This window comes from Salvelinus alpinus, chromosome 4, assembly GCF_045679555.1.
Source record: "Salvelinus alpinus chromosome 4, SLU_Salpinus.1, whole genome shotgun sequence".
NCBI lineage: Eukaryota > Metazoa > Chordata > Actinopteri > Salmoniformes > Salmonidae > Salvelinus > Salvelinus alpinus.
This window is the reverse complement of record NC_092089.1, coordinates 13,534,262-13,556,920: the sequence shown is the minus strand read 5'-3', so window position 1 is coordinate 13,556,920 and position 22,659 is coordinate 13,534,262. Positions and strand designations below refer to the sequence as shown.

At 45.1% G+C, this 22,659-nt stretch overlaps 1 protein-coding gene across 4 annotated transcripts in view; it reads right to left on the bottom strand.

Annotated features, from left to right (window-relative positions):
- The window catches only part of LOC139572870 (dolichyl-diphosphooligosaccharide--protein glycosyltransferase subunit STT3B), a 116,725-nt gene that overhangs the window by 4,331 nt on the left and 89,735 nt on the right, over positions 1–22,659 (bottom strand). For all 4 annotated transcript variants that reach the window (XM_071395696.1, XM_071395695.1, XM_071395698.1 and 1 more), the window contains 5 exons: positions 6,294–6,481; positions 5,663–5,834; positions 4,086–4,259; positions 1,765–1,878; positions 1,006–1,215 (listed from right to left, as the gene is read on the bottom strand). In XM_071395696.1, the coding sequence (XP_071251797.1) occupies positions 1,006–1,215; positions 1,765–1,878; positions 4,086–4,259; positions 5,663–5,834; positions 6,294–6,481 (858 nt within the window). The remainder of the gene's footprint in view (positions 1–1,005; positions 1,216–1,764; positions 1,879–4,085; positions 4,260–5,662; positions 5,835–6,293; positions 6,482–22,659) is intronic.

Below are 22,659 nucleotides of genomic sequence, written 5' to 3'. Positions count from 1 at the left end.
ATAGGTTAACCCTAGACATGTAGCACTCTGATAGGTTAACCCTAGACATGTAGCACTCTGATAGGTTAACCCTAGACATGTAGAACTCTGATAGGTTAACCCTAGACATGTAGCACTCTGATAGGTTAACCCTAGACATGTAGCACTCTGATAGGTTAACCCTAGACATGTAGCACTCTGATTGGTTAACCCTAGACATGTAGCACTCTGATTGGTTAACCCTAGACATGTAGCACTCTGATTGGTTAGATGGAATTTTAGCCTAATTTATTATTAATGTCACATTCTTTCAGATGGATAAACATGATCTAGGGTGCAAGGAGGAAGAGGTAGGGGTAGTTGATTCTGGACAGGGACAGGGATGAAGGGAGGGGGGGTAGTTGATTCTGGACAGGGAAAGGGATGAAGGTAGGGGTAATAGATGCTGGACAGGGACAAGGATGAAGGGAGGGGGGGTAGTTGATTCTGGACAGGGACAGGGATGAAGGTAGGGGTAATTGATTCTGGACAGGGACAAGGATGAAGGGAGGGGGTAGTTGATTCTGGACAGGGATGAAGGGAGGGGGTAGTTGATTCTGGACAGGGATGAAGGGAGGGGTAATTGATTCTGGACAAGGATGAAGGGAGGGGTAATTGATTCTGGACAAGGATGAAGGGAGGGGTAATTGATTCTGGACAGGGATGAAGGGAGGGGTAATTGATTCTGGACAGGGATGAAGGGAGGGGTAATTGATTCTGGACAAGGATGAAGGGAGGGGTAATTGATTCTGGACAGGGATGAAGGGAGGGGTAATTGATTCTGGACAAGGATGAAGGGAGGGGTAATTGATTCTGGACAGGGATGAAGGGAGGGGTAATTGATTCTGGACAAGGATGAAGGGAGGGGTAATTGATTCTGGACAAGGATGAAGGGAGGGGTAATTGATTCTGGACAGGGACAGCAGAATCATTCACCAGCGCTCTCCATTTGAGAAGAGAGAAGCATGGATGATCCTGTTCATGTACCTTTTTAGAGGTGTACTTCTGTCTGCTGCTACTGCTGCTGCGGGGGCTGTGCTCCAGGGGGTCCCTGTTCTCCTCCTTCTTGACCTTGTAGATCCGGACCAGCCAATGTTCTGAGGTGAACGCCTCCTCCAGGTGTTTCAGCTTGATGTCCTTGTTACCGATCTCAGCGTTACGCGTCCGGTCGAAACCCGGCGGCGTCCTGAAGTCCAACTGGGGGGAGGAGAGACGGACAGGTGGTGTAAGTGTTTGACAGTAAACTAGAGGAGCTGTGTCAGGGCTTGACATCCCTGTGAAGTAAACTAGAGGAGTTGTGTCAGGGCTTGACATCCCTGTGAAGTAAACTAGAGGACAAGTGTCAGGGCTTGACATCCCTGTGAAGTAAACTAGAGGACAAGTGTCAGGGCTTGACATCCCTGTGAAGTAAACTAGAGGACAAGTGTCAGGGCTTGACATCCCTGTGAAGTAAACTAGAGGAGTTGTGTCAGGGCTTGACATCCCTGTGAAGTAAACTAGAGGAGTTGTGTCAGGGCTTGACATCCCTGTGAAGTAAACTAGAGGACAAGTGTCAGGGCTTGACATCCCTGTGAAGTAAACTAGAGGACAAGTGTCAGGTCTTAACATCCCTGTGATGTGACAGTACATGGATGCATTATGTCACAGTCCAAGTTACAGGCACAGGTCTCCAGTCAGGGGTGGGCTGTGAGTTCACACATACAGAGGAAGTGATATTACGTGAGGGGGGGGTTGAACATCTCTGACCTGCATCTCTCCAAAGCGGTAGTAAGACATCTTATACATCAGACAGTTGAGCAGGACGGGAGACCCCTCTTTGTCCACCCTGAACTCTCCCTGGGGGGTGAAGTAGTCACTCTCCTGAGGAGGGAACAGACAGAATGTTTAGTACTCTCATCCTGAGGAGGGAACAGACAGACAGTTTAGTACTCTCATCCTGAGGAGGGAACAGACAGACAGTTTAGTACTCTCATCCTGAGGAGGGAACAGACAGACAGTTTAGTACTCTCATCCTGAGGGAACAGACAGACAGTTTAGTACTCTCATCCTGAGGAGGGAACAGACAGACAGTTTAGTACTCTCATCCTGAGGAGGGAACAGACAGACAGTTTAGTACTCTCATCCTGAGTAGGGAACAGACAGACAGTTCAGTACTCTCATCCTGAGGGAACAGACAGACAGTTTAGTACTCTCATCTTGAGGGAACAGACAGACAGTTTAGTACTCTCATCCTGAGGGAACAGACAGACAGTTTAGTACTCTCATCCTGAGGGAACAGACAGACAGTTTAGTACTCTCATCCTGAGGGAACAGACAGACAGTTTAGTACTCTCATCCTGAGGGAACAGACAGACAGTTTAGTACTCTCATCCTGAGTAGGGAACAGACAGACAGTTTAGTACTCTCATCCTGAGGAGGGAACAGACAGACAGTTTAGTACTCTCATCCTGAGGAGGGAACAGACAGACAGTTTAGTACTCTCATCCTGAGGAGGGAACAGACAGACAGTTTAGTACTCTCATCCTGGGGGAACAGACAGACAGTTTAGTGGTCTCATCCTGAGGGAACAGACAGACAGTTTAGTACTCTCATCCAGAGGGAACAGACAGACAGTTTAGTGCTCTCATCCTGAGGAGGGAACAGACAGACAGTTTAGTACTCTCATCCTGAGGAGGGAACAGACAGACAGTTTAGTACTCTCATCCTGAGGAGGGAACAGACAGACAGTTTAGTACTCTCATCCTGAGGAGGGAACAGACAGACAGTTCAGTACTCTCATCTTGAGGGAACAGACAGACAGTTTAGTACTCTCATCCTGAGGGAACAGACAGACAGTTTAGTACTCTCATCCTGAGGGAACAGACAGACAGTTTAGTACTCTCATCCTGAGGGAACAGACAGACAGTTTAGTACTCTCATCCTGAGGGAACAGACAGACAGTTCAGTACTCTCATCTTGAGGGAACAGACAGACAGTTCAGTACTCTCATCCTGAGGGAACAGACAGACAGTTTAGTACTCTCATCCTGAGGGAACAGACAGACAGTTTAGTACTCTCATCCTGAGGGAACAGACAGACAGTTTAGTACTCCCATCCTGAGGGAACAGACAGACAGTTTAGTACTCTCATCCTGAGGGAACAGACAGACAGTTTAGTACTCTCATCCTGAGTAGGGAACAGACAGACAGTTTAGTACTCTCATCCTGAGGGAACAGACAGACAGTTTAGTACTCTCATCCTGAGGGAACAGACAGACAGTTTAGTACTCTCATCCTGAGTAGGGAACAGACAGACAGTTTAGTACTCTCATCCTGAGGGAACAGTTTACCTCACCCTGCCATCCTTCTATAGGTCTCAGTTTACCTCACCTCACCCTGCGATGCTTATATAGCTCTCAGTTTACCTCACCCTGCCATCCTTCTATAGCTCTCAGTTTACCTCACCCTGCCATCCTTCTATAGCTCTCAGTTACCTACCTCACCCTGCGATCCTTATATAGCTCTCAGTCTACCTCACCCTGCCATCCTTCTATAGCTCTCAGTTTACCTCACCCTGCCATCCTTCTATAGCTCTCAGTTTACCTCACCTCACCCTGCGATGCTTATATAGCTCTCAGTTTACCTCACCCTGCCATCCTTCTATAGCTCTCAGTTTACCTCACCTCACTCTGCGATGCTTATATAGCTCTCAGTTTACCTCACCCTGCGATGCTTATATAGCTCACAGTTTACCTCACCTCACTCTGCGATGCTTCTATAGCTCACAGTTTACCTCACCTCACTCTGCAATCCTTCTATAGCTCACAGTTTACCTCACCTCACTCTGCAATCCTTCTATAGCTCACAGTTTACCTCACCTCACTCTGCAATCCTTCTATAGCTCACAGTTTACCTCACCTCACTCTGCAATCCTTCTATAGCTCTCAGTTTACCTCACCCTGCCATCCTTCTATAGGTCTCAGTTTACCTCACCCTGCGATCCTTCTATAGCTCACAGTGGTAGTTACAGCTCACCAATACTTGTGTTTTTTTTAAAAACATGATGGTTTAAAGGCTGCCGTCTCTCACCCTGATCTCTTTGGGATGCTCTCCCTCTGCGATCCGCACCATCCACAGGAACTTGTTGATGTCATCACCAGAGTAGCCAATCACACCTCCGAAGATAATAAGCACGTAGTCCACGTCCAAAGACTTCATGATCTCATACGCTGCACTCTCATTGGACGACATGGCCTTGCCCACCTGAACCCACACAGACAGAGAGAGACAGAGGGGGAGGGAGAGAGAGACAGAGACGAGGGGGAGGGAGAAAGAGGGAGATGGAGAGAGGGAGAGCGGGGGAGGGAGAGAGAGAGAGAGAGGGGGAGAGGGGGAGGGAGAGAGAGACAGAGACGAGGGGGAGGGAGAAAGAGGGAGAGGGAGAGAGGGAGAAAGGGGGAGATGGAGAGAGAGACAGAGAGGGGGAGGGAGAGAGAGACAGAGACGAGGGGGAGGGAGACAGAGACAGAGACGAGGGAGAAAGAGGGAGAGAGGGGGATGGATAGAGGGAGAGCGGGGGAGGGAGAGAGAGAGAGACAGAGACAGAGAGGAGGGGGAGGGAGAGAGAGAGAGAGGGGAGGGAGAGCGAGAGAGACGGAGAGGAGGGGGAGAGAGAGAGCGAGAGAGACGGAGAGGAGGGAGAGAGAGAGAGACAGAGAGAGAGAGACAGAGGATGAATAACACATGTCCACATGATGGCGCCAGAGACACATTCTTATTTTGCCTGCCTCCTACAAACTATGTTGAGATTTAAGACCCACTTGAAATTGATCACATTTTAGATTAATTAATACATTTACTGTTTTGATTGATCGATTGTGAGAATAATGCGAAATGCACTTTAAAATAACGTTTGATTCATTCATTGACTGAGTGATCAAGATCCAATAATTGCTGGGAGATCGATCCAAGCAGCTGCAGGAGAGATCTCTCTCTCTCTCTGTGATTTCACAGGGAACAACTCAAAGAATAGATGTTTCCATGTTTATATAGAGGGAGGTGATAATACTAATGGTTTACACAACAGTTATTTTATACAAGCAACAGTTCTGGATCACAATGTCCTTGTGTTAGGATGCAGATAAACCAGGAGTCTACGGAAGACACATCCCAGTCAAACATATTGGTTTTATTTAACCAGGCAAGTCAGTTAAGAACAAATTCTTATTTACAATGACGGCCTAGGAACAATGGGTTAACTGCCTTGTTCAGGATAGAACGACAGTTTTTTACCTTGTCAGCTCGGGGGATTCGATCTTGCGACCTCTCGGTTACTAGTCCAACGCTCTAACCACTAGGCTACTTGTCTCCCCCCGACCTATCCTCAACATATCTCCACCCGGCACAGCCAGAAGAGGACTGGCCACCCCTCATAGCCTGGTTCCTCTCTAGGTTTCTTCCTAGGTTTTGGCCTTTCTAGGGAGTTTTTCCCAGCCACCGTGCTTCTACACCTGCATTGCTTGCTGTTTGGGAGTTTTAGGCTGTGTTTCTGTACAGCACTTCGAGATATTAGCTGATGTACGAAGGGCTATATAAAATAAAATAAACTTGATTTGAGAAGTGACAACAGCTCAGTCCGTACTCCGACATCCCAACAGGGTCTTTACCAACGCTATATGACTGTTGTTCCATGTGTTGTTGTCCACTAGCGTGGTCCGATTGGCCATCCCTGCTATCTGATAGCCGTAGTCCCACCACGACATCACTCTGGCCTGCTCCTCTGTGTTCTGCCTTAGCCAATAGTAGGCCTCGCGGAAATCATCTAGAATATTCCTCGACCTGGGTAGAGAAGAGCGGAGAGAAACACAGAGAGAGAGAACTCATTTATTAAGGAATGGGTCATTGTTTACAAGTTCCTAGTGATCCCATAAAGCTTATTATATTCTGTGGTTTGGTGAGAGAGAAAGAAACAGAGAGAGAGAGAAACAACTAGAGAAACGCGAGAGAGAACGTGAGAGAGAGAGAGAGAGAGAGAGAGAGAGAGAGAGAGAGAGAGAGAGAACGTGAGAGAGAGAGAGAGAGACAGAGAGACAGAGAGACAGAGAGAGAGAGACAGAGAGACAGAGAGACAGAGAGACAGAGAGACAGAGACAGACAGAGGAAACAACAGTTCCAGAGGAAACTAATCAACTGAAGAGAGTGAGTCAGTGTGTGTGTGGTCTTACCCATCGTTGTTATAGGAGGCCAGTACAACACTAGGGTTAGGGCTAGGGTTAGGGTTAGGGTTAGTGGTCTTACCCATCGTTGTTATAGGAGGCCAGTACAACACTAGGGCTGGAGTAGGCGTTACTGGTCACCCAGGTGCAGTGGACAGCGAACATCATGAGCAGCATCAGCATCAACATGGTGACGATACTCTTAATGTTGGGTCCCAGACCTTCCTCTGTCTTCTCCTGCTCTGAGACGTGCTTACGGACCCTCCCAGCCTGCACAGGGACACAGGAACACACAGATATAAGTCACACACGACTAAAACCCCTGCAAATACGGTACATTTCCTCAAATAGCAGAACCGAAAATCCCTCTTTTCATGCTGTGACACAACAAAAATATAGACAATCAGTTTGTGGGAAGACACATCCATAGATATATCAGTTTACTGCATATTAGGAACACGTCACCAGCTCTTACTAACAACAGAATGAGATCCTCATCAACTGTCTCGACAAAGAAATGAGTAAACAACCTAAACCAGTAGTGTACTTTCAATCAAATCAAATCTTATTGGTCCATACACATATTTAACAGATGTTATTGGTCACATATTTAACAGATGTTATTGGTCCATACACATATTTAACAGATGTTATTGGTCCATATTTAACAGATGTTATTGGTCCATACACATATTTATCAAATCTTATTGGTCCATACACATATTTAACAGATGTTATTGGTCCATATTTAACAGATGTTATTGGTCCATATTTAACAGATGTTATTGGTCCATATTTAACAGATGTTATTGGTCCATACACATATTTAACAGATGTTATTGGTCCATACACATATTTAACAGATGTTATTGGTCCATATTTAACAGATGTTATTGGTCCATATTTAACAGATGTTATTGGTCCATATTTAACAGATGTTATTGGTCCATATTTAACAGATGTTATTGGTCCATATTTAACAGATGTTATTGGTCCATACACATATTTAACAGATGTTATTGGTCCATATTTAACAGATGTTATTGGTCCATACACATATTTAACAGATGTTATTGGTCATATATTTAACAGATGTTATTGGTCCATATTTAACAGATGTTATTGGTCCATATTTAACAGATGTTATTGGTCCATATTTAACAGATGTTATTGGTCCATACACATATTTAACAGATGTTATTGGTCCATATTTAACAGATGTTATTGGTCCATATTTAACAGATGTTATTGGTCCATACACATATTTAACAGATGTTATTGGTCCATATTTAACAGATGTTATTGGTCCATACACATATTTAACAGATGTTATTGGTCCATACACATATTTAACAGATGTTATTGCGGGTGTAGTGAAATGCTTGTGTTCCTGGCTCCAACAGTGCAGTAATATCGAACAATTCACAACAATACACACATCTTAAAGTAAAATATTGGAATTAAGAAATATATAAATATTAGATTGAGCAATGTCAGAGTGGCTTAGACTAAAATACAGTAGAATAGAATACAGTATATACATATGAGATGAGTAAAGCAGTATGTAAACATTATTGAAAGTGGCCAGTGATTCCATGTCTATGTATAGAGGGCAGCAGCCTCTAAGGTGGAGGGTGGAGTAACATTATTAAAGTGGCCAGTGATTCCATGTCTATGTATATGGGGCAGCAGCCTCTAAGGTGGAGGGTGGAGTAACATTATTAAAGTGGCCAGTGATTCCATGTCTATGTATATGGGGCAGCAGCCTCTAAGGTGGAGGGTGGAGTAACATTATTAAAGTGACCAGTGATTCCATGTCTATGTATAGAGGGCAGCAGCCTCTAAGGTGGAGGGTGGAGTAACATTATTAAAGTGGCCAGTGATTCCATGTCTATGTATATGGGGCAGCAGCCTCTAAGGTGGAGGGTGGAGTAACATTATTAAAGTGACCAGTGATTCCATGTCTATGTATAGAGGGCAGCAGCCTCTAAGGTGGAGGGTGGAGTAACATTATTAAAGTGACCAGTGATTCCATGTCTATGTATAGAGGGCAGCAGCCTCTAAGGTACAGGGTGGAGTAACATTATTAAAGTGACCAGTGATTCCATGTCTATGTATAGAGGGCAGCAGCCTCTAAGGTGCAGGGTGGAGTAACATTATTAAAGTGACCAGTGATTCCATGTCTATGTATATGGGGCAGCAGCCTCTAAGGTGGAGGGTGGAGTAACATTATTAAAGTGACCAGTGATTCCATGTCTATGTATAGAGGGCAGCAGCCTCTAAGGTGCAGGGTTGAGTAACATTATTAAAGTGACCAGTGATTCCATGTCTATGTATATGGGGCAGCAGCCTCTAAGGTGGAGGGTTGAGTAACATTATTAAAGTGACCAGTGATTCCATGTCTATGTATAGAGGGCAGCAGCCTCTAAGGTACAGGGTGGAGTAACATTATTAAAGTGACCAGTGATTCCATGTCTATGTATAGAGGGCAGCAGCCTCTAAGGTGGAGGAACATTATTAAAGTGACCAGTGATTCCATGTCTATGTATATGGGGCAGCAGCCTCTAAGGTGGAGGGTTGAGTAACATTATTAAAGTGACCAGTGATTCCATGTCTATGTATATAGGGCAGCAGCCTCTAAGGTGGAGGGTGGAGTAACATTATTAAAGTGACCAGTGATTCCATGTCTATGTATATGGGGCAGCAGCCTCTAAGGTGCAGGGTGGAGTAACATTATTAAAGTGGCCAGTGATTCCATGTCTATGTATAGGGGGCAGCAGCCTCTAAGGTGGAGGGTTGAGTAACATTATTAAAGTGGCCAGTGATTCCATGTCTATGTATATGGGGCAGCAGCCTCTAAGGTGGAGGGTTGAGTAACATTATTAAAGTGACCAGTGATTCCATGTCTATGTATATAGGGCAGCAGCCTCTAAGGTGGAGGGTGGAGTAACATTATTAAAGTGACCAGTGATTCCATGTCTATGTATATGGGGCAGCAGCCTCTAAGGTGCAGGGTGGAGTAACATTATTAAAGTGGCCAGTGATTCCATGTCTATGTATAGGGGGCAGCAGCCTCTAAGGTGGAGGGTTGAGTAACATTATTAAAGTGGCCAGTGATTCCATGTCTATGTATATGGGGCAGCAGCCTCTAAGGTGGAGGGTGGAGTAACATTATTAAAGTGGCCAGTGATTCCATGTCTATGTATATGGGGCAGCAGCCTCTAAGGTACAGGGTGGAGTAACATTATTAAAGTGACCAGTGATTCCATGTCTATGTATATGGGGCAGCAGCCTCTAAGGTGGAGGGTGGAGTAACATTATTAAAGTGACCAGTGATTCCATGTCTATGTATATAGGGCAGCAGCCTCTAAGGTGGAGGGTTGAGTAACATTATTAAAGTGGCCAGTGATTCCATGTCTATGTATACGGGGCAGCAGCCTCTAAGGTGGAGGGTGGAGTAACATTATTAAAGTGACCAGTGATTCCATGTCTATGTATATGGGGCAGCAGCCTCTAAGGTGGAGGGTGGAGTAACATTATTAAAGTGACCAGTGATTCCATGTCTATGTATACGGGGCAGCAGCCTCTAAGGTGGAGGGTGGAGTAACATTATTAAAGTGACCAGTGATTCCATGTCTATGTATAGAGGGCAGCAGCCTCTAAGGTGCAGGGTTGAGTAACATTATTAAAGTGACCAGTGATTCCATGTCTATGTATACGGGGCAGCAGCCTCTAAGGTGGAGGGTGGAGTAACATTATTAAAGTGACCAGTGATTCCATGTCTATGTATAGAGGGTAGCAGCCTCTAAGGTGCAGGGTGGAGTAACATTATTAAAGTGACCAGTGATTCCATGTCTATGTATATGGGGCAGCAGCCTCTAAGGTGCAGGGTGGAGTAACATTATTAAAGTGACCAGTGATTCCATGTCTATGTATAGAGGGCAGCAGCCTCTAAGGTGCAGGGTGGAGTAACATTATTAAAGTGACCAGTGATTCCATGTCTATGTATACGGGGCAGCAGCCTCTAAGGTGGAGGGTGGAGTAACATTATTAAAGTGACCAGTGATTCCATGTCTATGTATACGGGGCAGCAGCCTCTAAGGTGGAGGGTGGAGTAACATTATTAAAGTGGCCAGTGATTCCATGTCTATGTATACGGGGCAGCAGCCTCTAAGGTGGAGGGTGGAGTAACATTATTAAAGTGACCAGTGATTCCATGTCTATGTATACGGGGCAGCAGCCTCTAAGGTGGAGGGTGGAGTAACATTATTAAAGTGGCCAGTGATTCCATGTCTATGTATAGAGGGCAGCAGCCTCTAAGGTGGAGGGTGGAGTAACATTATTAAAGTGACCAGTGATTCCATGTCTATGTATATGGGGCAGCAGCCTCTAAGGTGGAGGGTTGAGTAACATTATTAAAGTGACCAGTGATTCCATGTCTATGTATATGGGGCAGCAGCCTCTAAGGTGCAGGGTGGAGTAACATTATTAAAGTGACCAGTGATTCCATGTCTATGTATAGAGGGCAGCAGCCTCTAAGGTACAGGGTGGAGTAACATTATTAAAGTGACCAGTGATTCCATGTCTATGTATATGGGGCAGCAGCCTCTAAGGTGGAGGGTGGAGTAACATTATTAAAGTGACCAGTGATTCCATGTCTATGTATAGAGGGCAGCAGCCTCTAAGGTGCAGGGTTGAGTAACATTATTAAAGTGGCCAGTGATTCCATGTCTATGTATAGAGGGCAGCAGCCTCTAAGGTGCAGGGTGGAGTAACATTATTAAAGTGGCCAGTGATTCCATGTCTATGTATAGAGGGCAGCAGCCTCTAAGGTGCAGGGTTGAGTAACATTATTAAAGTGACCAGTGATTCCATGTCTATGTATATGGGGCAGCAGCCTCTAAGGTGCAGGGTGGAGTAACATTATTAAAGTGACCAGTGATTCCATGTCTATGTATAGAGGGCAGCAGCCTCTAAGGTACAGGGTGGAGTAACATTATTAAAGTGACCAGTGATTCCATGTCTATGTATATGGGGCAGCAGCCTCTAAGGTGGAGGGTTGAGTAACATTATTAAAGTGACCAGTGATTCCATGTCTATGTATATAGGGCAGCAGCCTCTAAGGTGGAGGGTTGAGTAACATTATTAAAGTGACCAGTGATTCCATGTCTATGTATAGAGGGCAGCAGCCTCTAAGGTGGAGGGTGGAGTAACATTATTAAAGTGACCAGTGATTCCATGTCTATGTATATGGGGCAGCAGCCTCTAAGGTGCAGGGTGGAGTAACATTATTAAAGTGGCCAGTGATTCCATGTCTATGTATAGAGGGCAGCAGCCTCTAAGGTGGAGGGTGGAGTAACATTATTAAAGTGACCAGTGATTCCATGTCTATGTATAGAGGGCAGCAGCCTCTAAGGTGGAGGGTGGAGTAACATTATTAAAGTGACCAGTGATTCCATGTCTATGTATATAGGGCAGCAGCCTCTAAGGTGGAGGGTTGAGTAACATTATTAAAGTGACCAGTGATTCCATGTCTATGTATATGGGGCAGCAGCCTCTAAGGTGGAGGGTGGAGTAACATTATTAAAGTGACCAGTGATTCCATGTCTATGTATATAGGGCAGCAGCCTATAAGGTGGAGGGTGGAGTAACATTATTAAAGTGACCAGTGATTCCATGTCTATGTATATGGGGCAGCAGCCTCTAAGGTGCAGGGTGGAGTAACATTATTAAAGTGACTAGTGATTCCATGTCTATGTATATGGGGCAGCAGCCTCTAAGGTGGAGGGTGGAGTAACATTATTAAAGTGGCCAGTGATTCCATGTCTATGTATAGAGGGCAGCAGCCTCTAAGGTGGAGGGTGGAGTAACATTATTAAAGTGGCCAGTGATTCCATGTCTATGTATATAGGGCAGCAGCCTCTAAGGTGGAGGGTGGAGTAACATTATTAAAGTGACCAGTGATTCCATGTCTATGTATATAGGGCAGCAGCCTCTAAGGTGGAGGGTTGAGTAACATTATTAAAGTGACCAGTGATTCCATGTCTATGTATAGAGGGCAGCAGCCTCTAAGGTACAGGGTGGAGTAACATTATTAAAGTGACCAGTGATTCCATGTCTATGTATATGGGGCAGCAGCCTCTAAGGTGCAGGGTGGAGTAACATTATTAAAGTGACCAGTGATTCCATGTCTATGTATAGAGGGCAGCAGCCTCTAAGGTACAGGGTGGAGTAACATTATTAAAGTGACCAGTGATTCCATGTCTATGTATATGGGGCAGCAGCCTCTAAGGTGGAGGGTGGAGTAACATTATTAAAGTGACCAGTGATTCCATGTCTATGTATATAGGGCAGCAGCCTCTAAGGTGGAGGGTTGAGTAACATTATTAAAGTGACCAGTGATTCCATGTCTATGTATAGAGGGCAGCAGCCTCTAAGGTGGAGGGTGGAGTAACATTATTAAAGTGACCAGTGATTCCATGTCTATGTATAGAGGGCAGCAGCCTCTAAGGTGGAGGGTGGAGTAACATTATTAAAGTGACCAGTGATTCCATGTCTATGTATAGAGGGCAGCAGCCTCTAAGGTGCAGGGTGGAGTAACATTATTAAAGTGACCAGTGATTCCATGTCTATGTATATGGGGCAGCAGCCTCTAAGGTGGAGGGTGGAGTAACATTATTAAAGTGACCAGTGATTCCATGTCTATGTATAGAGGGCAGCAGCCTCTAAGGTACAGGGTGGAGTAACATTATTAAAGTGACCAGTGATTCCATGTCTATGTATACGGGGCAGCAGCCTCTAAGGTGGAGGGTGGAGTAACATTATTAAAGTGGCCAGTGATTCCATGTCTATGTATATGGGGCAGCAGCCTCTAAGGTGGAGGGTGGAGTAACATTATTAAAGTGACCAGTGATTCCATGTCTATGTATAGAGGGCAGCAGCCTCTAAGGTGCAGGGTGGAGTAACATTATTAAAGTGACCAGTGATTCCATGTCTATGTATATAGGGCAGCAGCCTCTAAGGTGGAGGGTGGAGTAACATTATTAAAGTGACCAGTGATTCCATGTCTATGTATACGGGGCAGCAGCCTCTAAGGTGGAGGGTGGAGTAACATTATTAAAGTGGCCAGTGATTCCATGTCTATGTATAGAGGGCAGCAGCCTCTAAGGTGGAGGGTGGAGTAACATTATTAAAGTGACCAGTGATTCCATGTCTATGTATATGGGGCAGCAGCCTCTAAGGTGGAGGGTGGAGTAACATTATTAAAGTGACCAGTGATTCCATGTCTATGTATAGAGGGCAGCAGCCTCTAAGGTACAGGGTGGAGTAACATTATTAAAGTGACCAGTGATTCCATGTCTATGTATATGGGGCAGCAGCCTCTAAGGTGGAGGGTTGAGTAACATTATTAAAGTGACCAGTGATTCCATGTCTATGTATATAGGGCAGCAGCCTCTAAGGTGGAGGGTTGAGTAACATTATTAAAGTGACCAGTGATTCCATGTCTATGTATATAGGGCAGCAGCCTCTAAGGTGGAGGGTTGAGTAACATTATTAAAGTGACCAGTGATTCCATGTCTATGTATAGAGGGCAGCAGCCTCTAAGGTGGAGGGTGGAGTAACATTATTAAAGTGACCAGTGATTCCATGTCTATGTATATGGGGCAGCAGCCTCTAAGGTGCAGGGTGGAGTAACATTATTAAAGTGGCCAGTGATTCCATGTCTATGTATAGAGGGCAGCAGCCTCTAAGGTGGAGGGTGGAGTAACATTATTAAAGTGACCAGTGATTCCATGTCTATGTATAGAGGGCAGCAGCCTCTAAGGTGGAGGGTGGAGTAACATTATTAAAGTGACCAGTGATTCCATGTCTATGTATATAGGGCAGCAGCCTCTAAGGTGGAGGGTTGAGTAACATTATTAAAGTGACCAGTGATTCCATGTCTATGTATATGGGGCAGCAGCCTCTAAGGTGGAGGGTGGAGTAACATTATTAAAGTGACCAGTGATTCCATGTCTATGTATATAGGGCAGCAGCCTCTAAGGTGGAGGGTGGAGTAACATTATTAAAGTGACCAGTGATTCCATGTCTATGTATATGGGGCAGCAGCCTCTAAGGTGCAGAGTGGAGTAACATTATTAAAGTGACTAGTGATTCCATGTCTATGTATATGGGGCAGCAGCCTCTAAGGTGGAGGGTGGAGTAACATTATTAAAGTGGCCAGTGATTCCATGTCTATGTATAGAGGGCAGCAGCCTCTAAGGTGGAGGGTGGAGTAACATTATTAAAGTGGCCAGTGATTCCATGTCTATGTATATAGGGCAGCAGCCTCTAAGGTGGAGGGTTGAGTAACATTATTAAAGTGACCAGTGATTCCATGTCTATGTACAGTGGGGAGAACAAGTATTTGATACACTGCCGATTTTGCAGATTTTCCTACTTAAAAAGCATGTAGAGGTCTGTAATTTTTATCATAGGTACACTTCAACTGTGAGAGACGGAATCTAAAACAAAAATCCAGAAAATCACATTGTATGATTTTTAAGTAATTAATTAGCATTTTATTGCATGACATAAGTATTTGATACATCAGAAAAGCAGAACTTAATATTTGGTACAGAATCCTTTGTTTGCAATTACAGAGATCATACGTTTCCTGTAGTTCTTGACCAGGTTTGCACACACTGCAGCAGGGATTTTGGCCCACTCCTCCATACAGACCTTCTCCAGATCCTTCAGGTTTCGGGGCTGTCGCTGGGCAATACGGACTTTCAGCTCCCTCCAAAGATTTTCTATTGGGTTTAGGTCTGGAGACTGGCTAGGCCACTCCAGGACCTTGAGATACTTCTTACGGAGCCACTCCTTAGTTGCCCTGGCTGTGTGTTTCGGGTCGTTGTCATGCTGGAAGACCCAGCCACGACCCATCATCAATGCTCTTACTGAGGGAAGGAGGTTGTTGGCTAAGATCTCGCAATACATGGCCCCATCCATCCTCCCCTCAATACGGTGCAGTCGTCCTGTCCCCTTTGCAGAAAAGCATCCCCAAAGAATGATGTTTCCACCTCCATGCTTCACGGTTGGGATGGTGTTCTTGGGGTTGTACTCATCCTTCTTCTTCCTCCAAACACGGCGAGTGGAGTTTAGACCAAAAAGCTCTATTTTTGAATCATCAGACCACATGACCTTCTCCCATTCCTCCTCTGGATCATCCAGATGGTCATTGGCAAACTTCAGACGGGCCTGGACATGCGCCTGCTTGAGCAGGGGGACCTTGTGTGCGCTGCAGGATTTTAATCCATGACGGCGTAGTGTGTTACTAATGGTTTTCTTTGAGACTGTGGTCCCAGCTCTCTTCAGGTCATTGACCAGGTCCTGCCGTGTAGTTCTGGGCTGATCCCTCACCTTCCTCATGATCATTGATGCCCCACGAGGTGAGATCTTGCATGGAGCCCCAGACCGAGGGTGATTGACCATCATCTTGAACTTCTTCTATTTTCTTCTATCTTCTAATAATTGCGCCAACAGTTGTTGCCTTCTCACCAAGCTGCTTGCCTATTGTCCTGTAGCCCATCCCAGCCTTGTGCAGGTCTACAATTTTATCCCTGATGTCCTTACACAGCTCTCTGGTCTTGGCCATTGTGGAGAGGTTGGAGTCTGTTTGATTGAGTGTGTGGACAGGTGTCTTTTATACAGGTAACGAGTTCAAACAGGTGCAGTTAATACAGGTAATGAGTGGAGAACAGGAGGGCTTCTTAAAGAAAAACTAACAGGTCTGTGAGAGCTGGAATTCTTACTGGTTGGTAGGTGATCAAATACTTATGTCATGCAATAAAATGCAAATGAATTACTTAAAAATCATACAATGTGATTTTCTGGATTTTTGTTTTAGATTCCGTCTCTCACAGTTGAAGTGTACCTATGATAAAAATTACAGACCTCTACATGCTTTGTAAGTAGGAAAACCTGCAAAATCGGCAGTGTATCAAATACTTGTTCTCCCCACTGTATATAGGGCAGCAGCCTCTAAGGTGGAGGGTTGAGTAACATTATTAAAGTGACCAGTGATTCCATGTCTATGTATAGAGGGCAGCAGCCTCTAAGGTACAGGGTGGAGTAACATTATTAAAGTGACCAGTGATTCCATGTCTATGTATATGGGGCAGCAGCCTCTAAGGTGCAGGGTGGAGTAACATTATTAAAGTGACCAGTGATTCCATGTCTATGTATAGAGGGCAGCAGCCTCTAAGGTACAGGGTGGAGTAACATTATTAAAGTGACCAGTGATTCCATGTCTATGTATATGGGGCAGCAGCCTCTAAGGTGGAGGGTGGAGTAACATTATTAAAGTGACCAGTGATTCCATGTCTATGTATATAGGGCAGCAGCCTCTAAGGTGGAGGGTTGAGTAACATTATTAAAGTGACCAGTGATTCCATGTCTATGTATAGAGGGCAGCAGCCTCTAAGGTGGAGGGTGGAGTAACATTATTAAAGTGACCAGTGATTCCATGTCTATGTATAGAGGGCAGCAGCCTCTAAGGTGGAGGGTGGAGTAACATTATTAAAGTGACCAGTGATTCCATGTCTATGTATAGAGGGCAGCAGCCTCTAAGGTGCAGGGTGGAGTAACATTATTAAAGTGACCAGTGATTCCATGTCTATGTATATGGGGCAGCAGCCTCTAAGGTGGAGGGTGGAGTAACATTATTAAAGTGACCAGTGATTCCATGTCTATGTATAGAGGGCAGCAGCCTCTAAGGTACAGGGTGGAGTAACATTATTAAAGTGACCAGTGATTCCATGTCTATGTATACGGGGCAGCAGCCTCTAAGGTGGAGGGTGGAGTAACATTATTAAAGTGGCCAGTGATTCCATGTCTATGTATATGGGGCAGCAGCCTCTAAGGTGGAGGGTGGAGTAACATTATTAAAGTGACCAGTGATTCCATGTCTATGTATAGAGGGCAGCAGCCTCTAAGGTGCAGGGTGGAGTAACATTATTAAAGTGACCAGTGATTCCATGTCTATGTATATAGGGCAGCAGCCTCTAAGGTGGAGGGTGGAGTAACATTATTAAAGTGACCAGTGATTCCATGTCTATGTATACGGGGCAGCAGCCTCTAAGGTGGAGGGTGGAGTAACATTATTAAAGTGGCCAGTGATTCCATGTCTATGTATAGAGGGCAGCAGCCTCTAAGGTGGAGGGTGGAGTAACATTATTAAAGTGACCAGTGATTCCATGTCTATGTATATGGGGCAGCAGCCTCTAAGGTGGAGGGTGGAGTAACATTATTAAAGTGACCAGTGATTCCATGTCTATGTATAGAGGGCAGCAGCCTCTAAGGTGGAGGGTGGAGTAACATTATTAAAGTGACCAGTGATTCCATGTCTATGTATATAGGGCAGCAGCCTCTAAGGTGGAGGGTTGAGTAACATTATTAAAGTGACCAGTGATTCCATGTCTATGTATATGGGGCAGCAGCCTCTAAGGTGGAGGGTGGAGTAACATTATTAAAGTGACCAGTGATTCCATGTCTATGTATATAGGGCAGCAGCCTCTAAGGTGGAGGGTGGAGTAACATTATTAAAGTGACCAGTGATTCCATGTCTATGTATATGGGGCAGCAGCCTCTAAGGTGCAGGGTGGAGTAACATTATTAAAGTGACTAGTGATTCCATGTCTATGTATATGGGGCAGCAGCCTCTAAGGTGGAGGGTGGAGTAACATTATTAAAGTGGCCAGTGATTCCATGTCTATGTATAGAGGGCAGCAGCCTCTAAGGTGGAGGGTGGAGTAACATTATTAAAGTGACCAGTGATTCCATGTCTATGTATATGGGGCAGCAGCCTCTAAGGTGGAGGGTGGAGTAACATTATTAAAGTGGCCAGTGATTCCATGTCTATGTATAGAGGGCAGCAGCCTCTAAGGTGGAGGGTGGAGTAACATTATTAAAGTGACCAGTGATTCCATGTCTATGTATAGAGGGCAGCAGCCTCTAAGGTGGAGGGTGGAGTAACATTATTAAAGTGACCAGTGATTCCATGTCTATGTATAGAGGGCAGCAGCCTCTAAGGTGCAGGGTGGAGTAACATTATTAAAGTGACCAGTGATTCCATGTCTATGTATATGGGGCAGCAGCCTCTAAGGTGGAGGGTGGAGTAACATTATTAAAGTGACCAGTGATTCCATGTCTATGTATAGAGGGCAGCAGCCTCTAAGGTACAGGGTGGAGTAACATTATTAAAGTGACCAGTGATTCCATGTCTATGTATATGGGGCAGCAGCCTCTAAGGTGGAGGGTGGAGTAACATTATTAAAGTGACCAGTGATTCCATGTCTATGTATAGAGGGCAGCAGCCTCTAAGGTGCAGGGTGGAGTAACATTATTAAAGTGACCAGTGATTCCATGTCTATGTATATAGGGCAGCAGCCTCTAAGGTGGAGGGTGGAGTAACATTATTAAAGTGACCAGTGATTCCATGTCTATGTATATGGGGCAGCAGCCTCTAAGGTGGAGGGTTGAGTAACATTATTAAAGTGACCAGTGATTCCATGTCTATGTATATAGGGCAGCAGCCTCTAAGGTGGAGGGTTGAGTAACATTATTAAAGTGACCAGTGATTCCATGTCTATGTATAGAGGGCAGCAGCCTCTAAGGTGGAGGGTTGAGTAACATTATTAAAGTGGCCAGTGATTCCATGTCTATGTATATGGGGCAGCAGCCTCTAAGGTGGAGGGTGGAGTAACATTATTAAAGTGGCCAGTGATTCCATGTCTATGTATATGGGGCAGCAGCCTCTAAGGTGCAGGGTGGAGTAACATTATTAAAGTGACCAGTGATTCCATGTCTATGTATATGGGGCAGCAGCCTCTAAGGTGGAGGGTGGAGTAACATTATTAAAGTGACCAGTGATTCCATGTCTATGTATAGAGGGCAGCAGCCTCTAAGGTACAGGGTGGAGTAACATTATTAAAGTGACCAGTGATTCCATGTCTATGTATAGAGGGCAGCAGCCTCTAAGGTGGAGGGTGGAGTAACATTATTAAAGTGGCCAGTGATTCCATGTCTATGTATAGAGGGCAGCAGCCTCTAAGGTGGAGGGTGGAGTAACATTATTAAAGTGACCAGTGATTCCATGTCTATGTATATGGGGCAGCAGCCTCTAAGGTGGAGGGTTGAGTAACATTATTAAAGTGGCCAGTGATTCCATGTCTATGTATATGGGGCAGCAGCCTCTAAGGTGGAGGGTGGAGTAACATTATTAAAGTGACCAGTGATTCCATGTCTATGTATATGGGGCAGCAGCCTCTAAGGTGGAGGGTGGAGTAACATTATTAAAGTGACCAGTGATTCCATGTCTATGTATATGGGGCAGCAGCCTCTAAGGTGGAGGGTGGAGTAACATTATTAAAGTGACCAGTGATTCCATGTCTATGTATAGAGGGCAGCAGCCTCTAAGGTGCAGGGTGGAGTAACATTATTAAAGTGGCCAGTGATTCCATGTCTATGTATACGGGGCAGCAGCCTCTAAGGTGGAGGGTGGAGTAACATTATTAAAGTGGCCAGTGATTCCATGTCTATGTATAGAGGGCAGCAGCCTCTAAGGTGGAGGGTGGAGTAACATTATTAAAGTGACCAGTGATTCCATGTCTATGTATACGGGGCAGCAGCCTCTAAGGTGGAGGGTGGAGTAACATTATTAAAGTGGCCAGTGATTCCATGTCTATGTATAGAGGGCAGCAGCCTCTAAGGTGCAGGGTGGAGTAACATTATTAAAGTGACCAGTGATTCCATGTCTATGTATACGGGGCAGCAGCCTCTAAGGTGGAGGGTGGAGTAACATTATTAAAGTGACCAGTGATTCCATGTCTATGTATACGGGGCAGCAGCCTCTAAGGTGGAGGGTGGAGTAACATTATTAAAGTGACCAGTGATTCCATGTCTATGTATAGAGGGCAGCAGCCTCTAAGGTGGAGGGTGGAGTAACATTATTAAAGTGACCAGTGATTCCATGTCTATGTATATGGGGCAGCAGCCTCTAAGGTGCAGGGTGGAGTAACATTATTAAAGTGACCAGTGATTCCATGTCTATGTATATGGGGCAGCAGCCTCTAAGGTGGAGGGTTGAGTAACATTATTAAAGTGGCCAGTGATTCCATGTCTATGTATATGGGGCAGCAGCCTCTAAGGTGCAGGGTGGAGTAACATTATTAAAGTGACCAGTGATTCCATGTCTATGTATAGAGGGCAGCAGCCTCTAAGGTGCAGGGTGGAGTAACATTATTAAAGTGACCAGTGATTCCATGTCTATGTATACGGGGCAGCAGCCTCTAAGGTGGAGGGTGGAGTAACATTATTAAAGTGACCAGTGATTCCATGTCTATGTATACGGGGCAGCAGCCTCTAAGGTGGAGGGTTGAGTAACATTATTAAAGTGACCAGTGATTCCATGTCTATGTATAGAGGGCAGCAGCCTCTAAGGTGCAGGGTGGAGTAACATTATTAAAGTGACCAGTGATTCCATGTCTATGTATACGGGGCAGCAGCCTCTAAGGTGGAGGGTGGAGTAACATTATTAAAGTGACCAGTGATTCCATGTCTATGTATACGGGGCAGCAGCCTCTAAGGTGGAGGGTTGAGTAACATTATTAAAGTGACCAGTGATTCCATGTCTATGTATACGGGGCAGCAGCCTCTAAGGTGGAGGGTGGAGTAACATTATTAAAGTGGCCAGTGATTCCATGTCTATGTATACGGGGCAGCAGCCTCTAAGGTGGAGGGTGGAGTAACATTATTAAAGTGACCAGTGATTCCATGTCTATGTATACGGGGCAGCAGCCTCTAAGGTGGAGGGTGGAGTAACATTATTAAAGTGGCCAGTGATTCCATGTCTATGTATAGAGGGCAGCAGCCTCTAAGGTGGAGGGTGGAGTAACATTATTAAAGTGACCAGTGATTCCATGTCTATGTATAGAGGGCAGCAGCCTCTAAGGTACAGGGTGGAGTAACATTATTAAAGTGACCAGTGATTCCATGTCTATGTATATGGGGCAGCAGCCTCTAAGGTGGAGGGTTGAGTAACATTATTAAAGTGACCAGTGATTCCATGTCTATGTATATGGGGCAGCAGCCTCTAAGGTGCAGGGTGGAGTAACATTATTAAAGTGACCAGTGATTCCATGTCTATGTATATGGGGCAGCAGCCTCTAAGGTGGAGGGTGGAGTAACATTATTAAAGTGACCAGTGATTCCATGTCTATGTATAGAGGGCAGCAGCCTCTAAGGTGGAGGGTTGAGTAACATTATTAAAGTGACCAGTGATTCCATGTCTATGTATAGAGGGCAGCAGCCTCTAAGGTGCAGGGTGGAGTAACATTATTAAAGTGACCAGTGATTCCATGTCTATGTATATGGGGCAGCAGCCTCTAAGGTGGAGGGTGGAGTAACATTATTAAAGTGACCAGTGATTCCATGTCTATGTATAGAGGGCAGCAGCCTCTAAGGTGGAGGGTGGAGTAACATTATTAAAGTGACCAGTGATTCCATGTCTATGTATATGGGGCAGCAGCCTCTAAGGTGCAGGGTGGAGTAACATTATTAAAGTGACCAGTGATTCCATGTCTATGTATAGAGGGCAGCAGCCTCTAAGGTGGAGGGTGGAGTAACATTATTAAAGTGACCAGTGATTCCATGTCTATGTATATGGGGCAGCAGCCTCTAAGGTGGAGGGTTGAGTAACATTATTAAAGTGACCAGTGATTCCATGTCTATGTATAGAGGGCAGCAGCCTCTAAGGTGCAGGGTGGAGTAACATTATTAAAGTGACCAGTGATTCCATGTCTATGTATAGAGGGCAGCAGCCTCTAAGGTGCAGGGTGGAGTAACATTATTAAAGTGGCCAGTGATTCCATGTCTATGTATATGGGGCAGCAGCCTCTAAGGTGGAGGGTTGAGTAACATTATTAAAGTGGCCAGTGATTCCATGTCTATGTATAGAGGGCAGCAGCCTCTAAGGTGGAGGGTGGAGTAACATTATTAAAGTGACCAGTGATTCCATGTCTATGTATATGGGGCAGCAGCCTCTAAGGTGGAGGGTGGAGTAACATTATTAAAGTGACCAGTGATTCCATGTCTATGTATACGGGGCAGCAGCCTCTAAGGTGGAGGGTGGAGTAACATTATTAAAGTGACCAGTGATTCCATGTCTATGTATATAGGGCAGCAGCCTCTAAGGTGGAGGGTTGAGTAACATTATTAAAGTGGCCAGTGATTCCATGTCTATGTATATGGGGCAGCAGCCTCTAAGGTGGAGGGTGGAGTAACATTATTAAAGTGACCAGTGATTCCATGTCTATGTATACGGGGCAGCAGCCTCTAAGGTGGAGGGTGGAGTAACATTATTAAAGTGGCCAGTGATTCCATGTCTATGTATACGGGGCAGCAGCCTC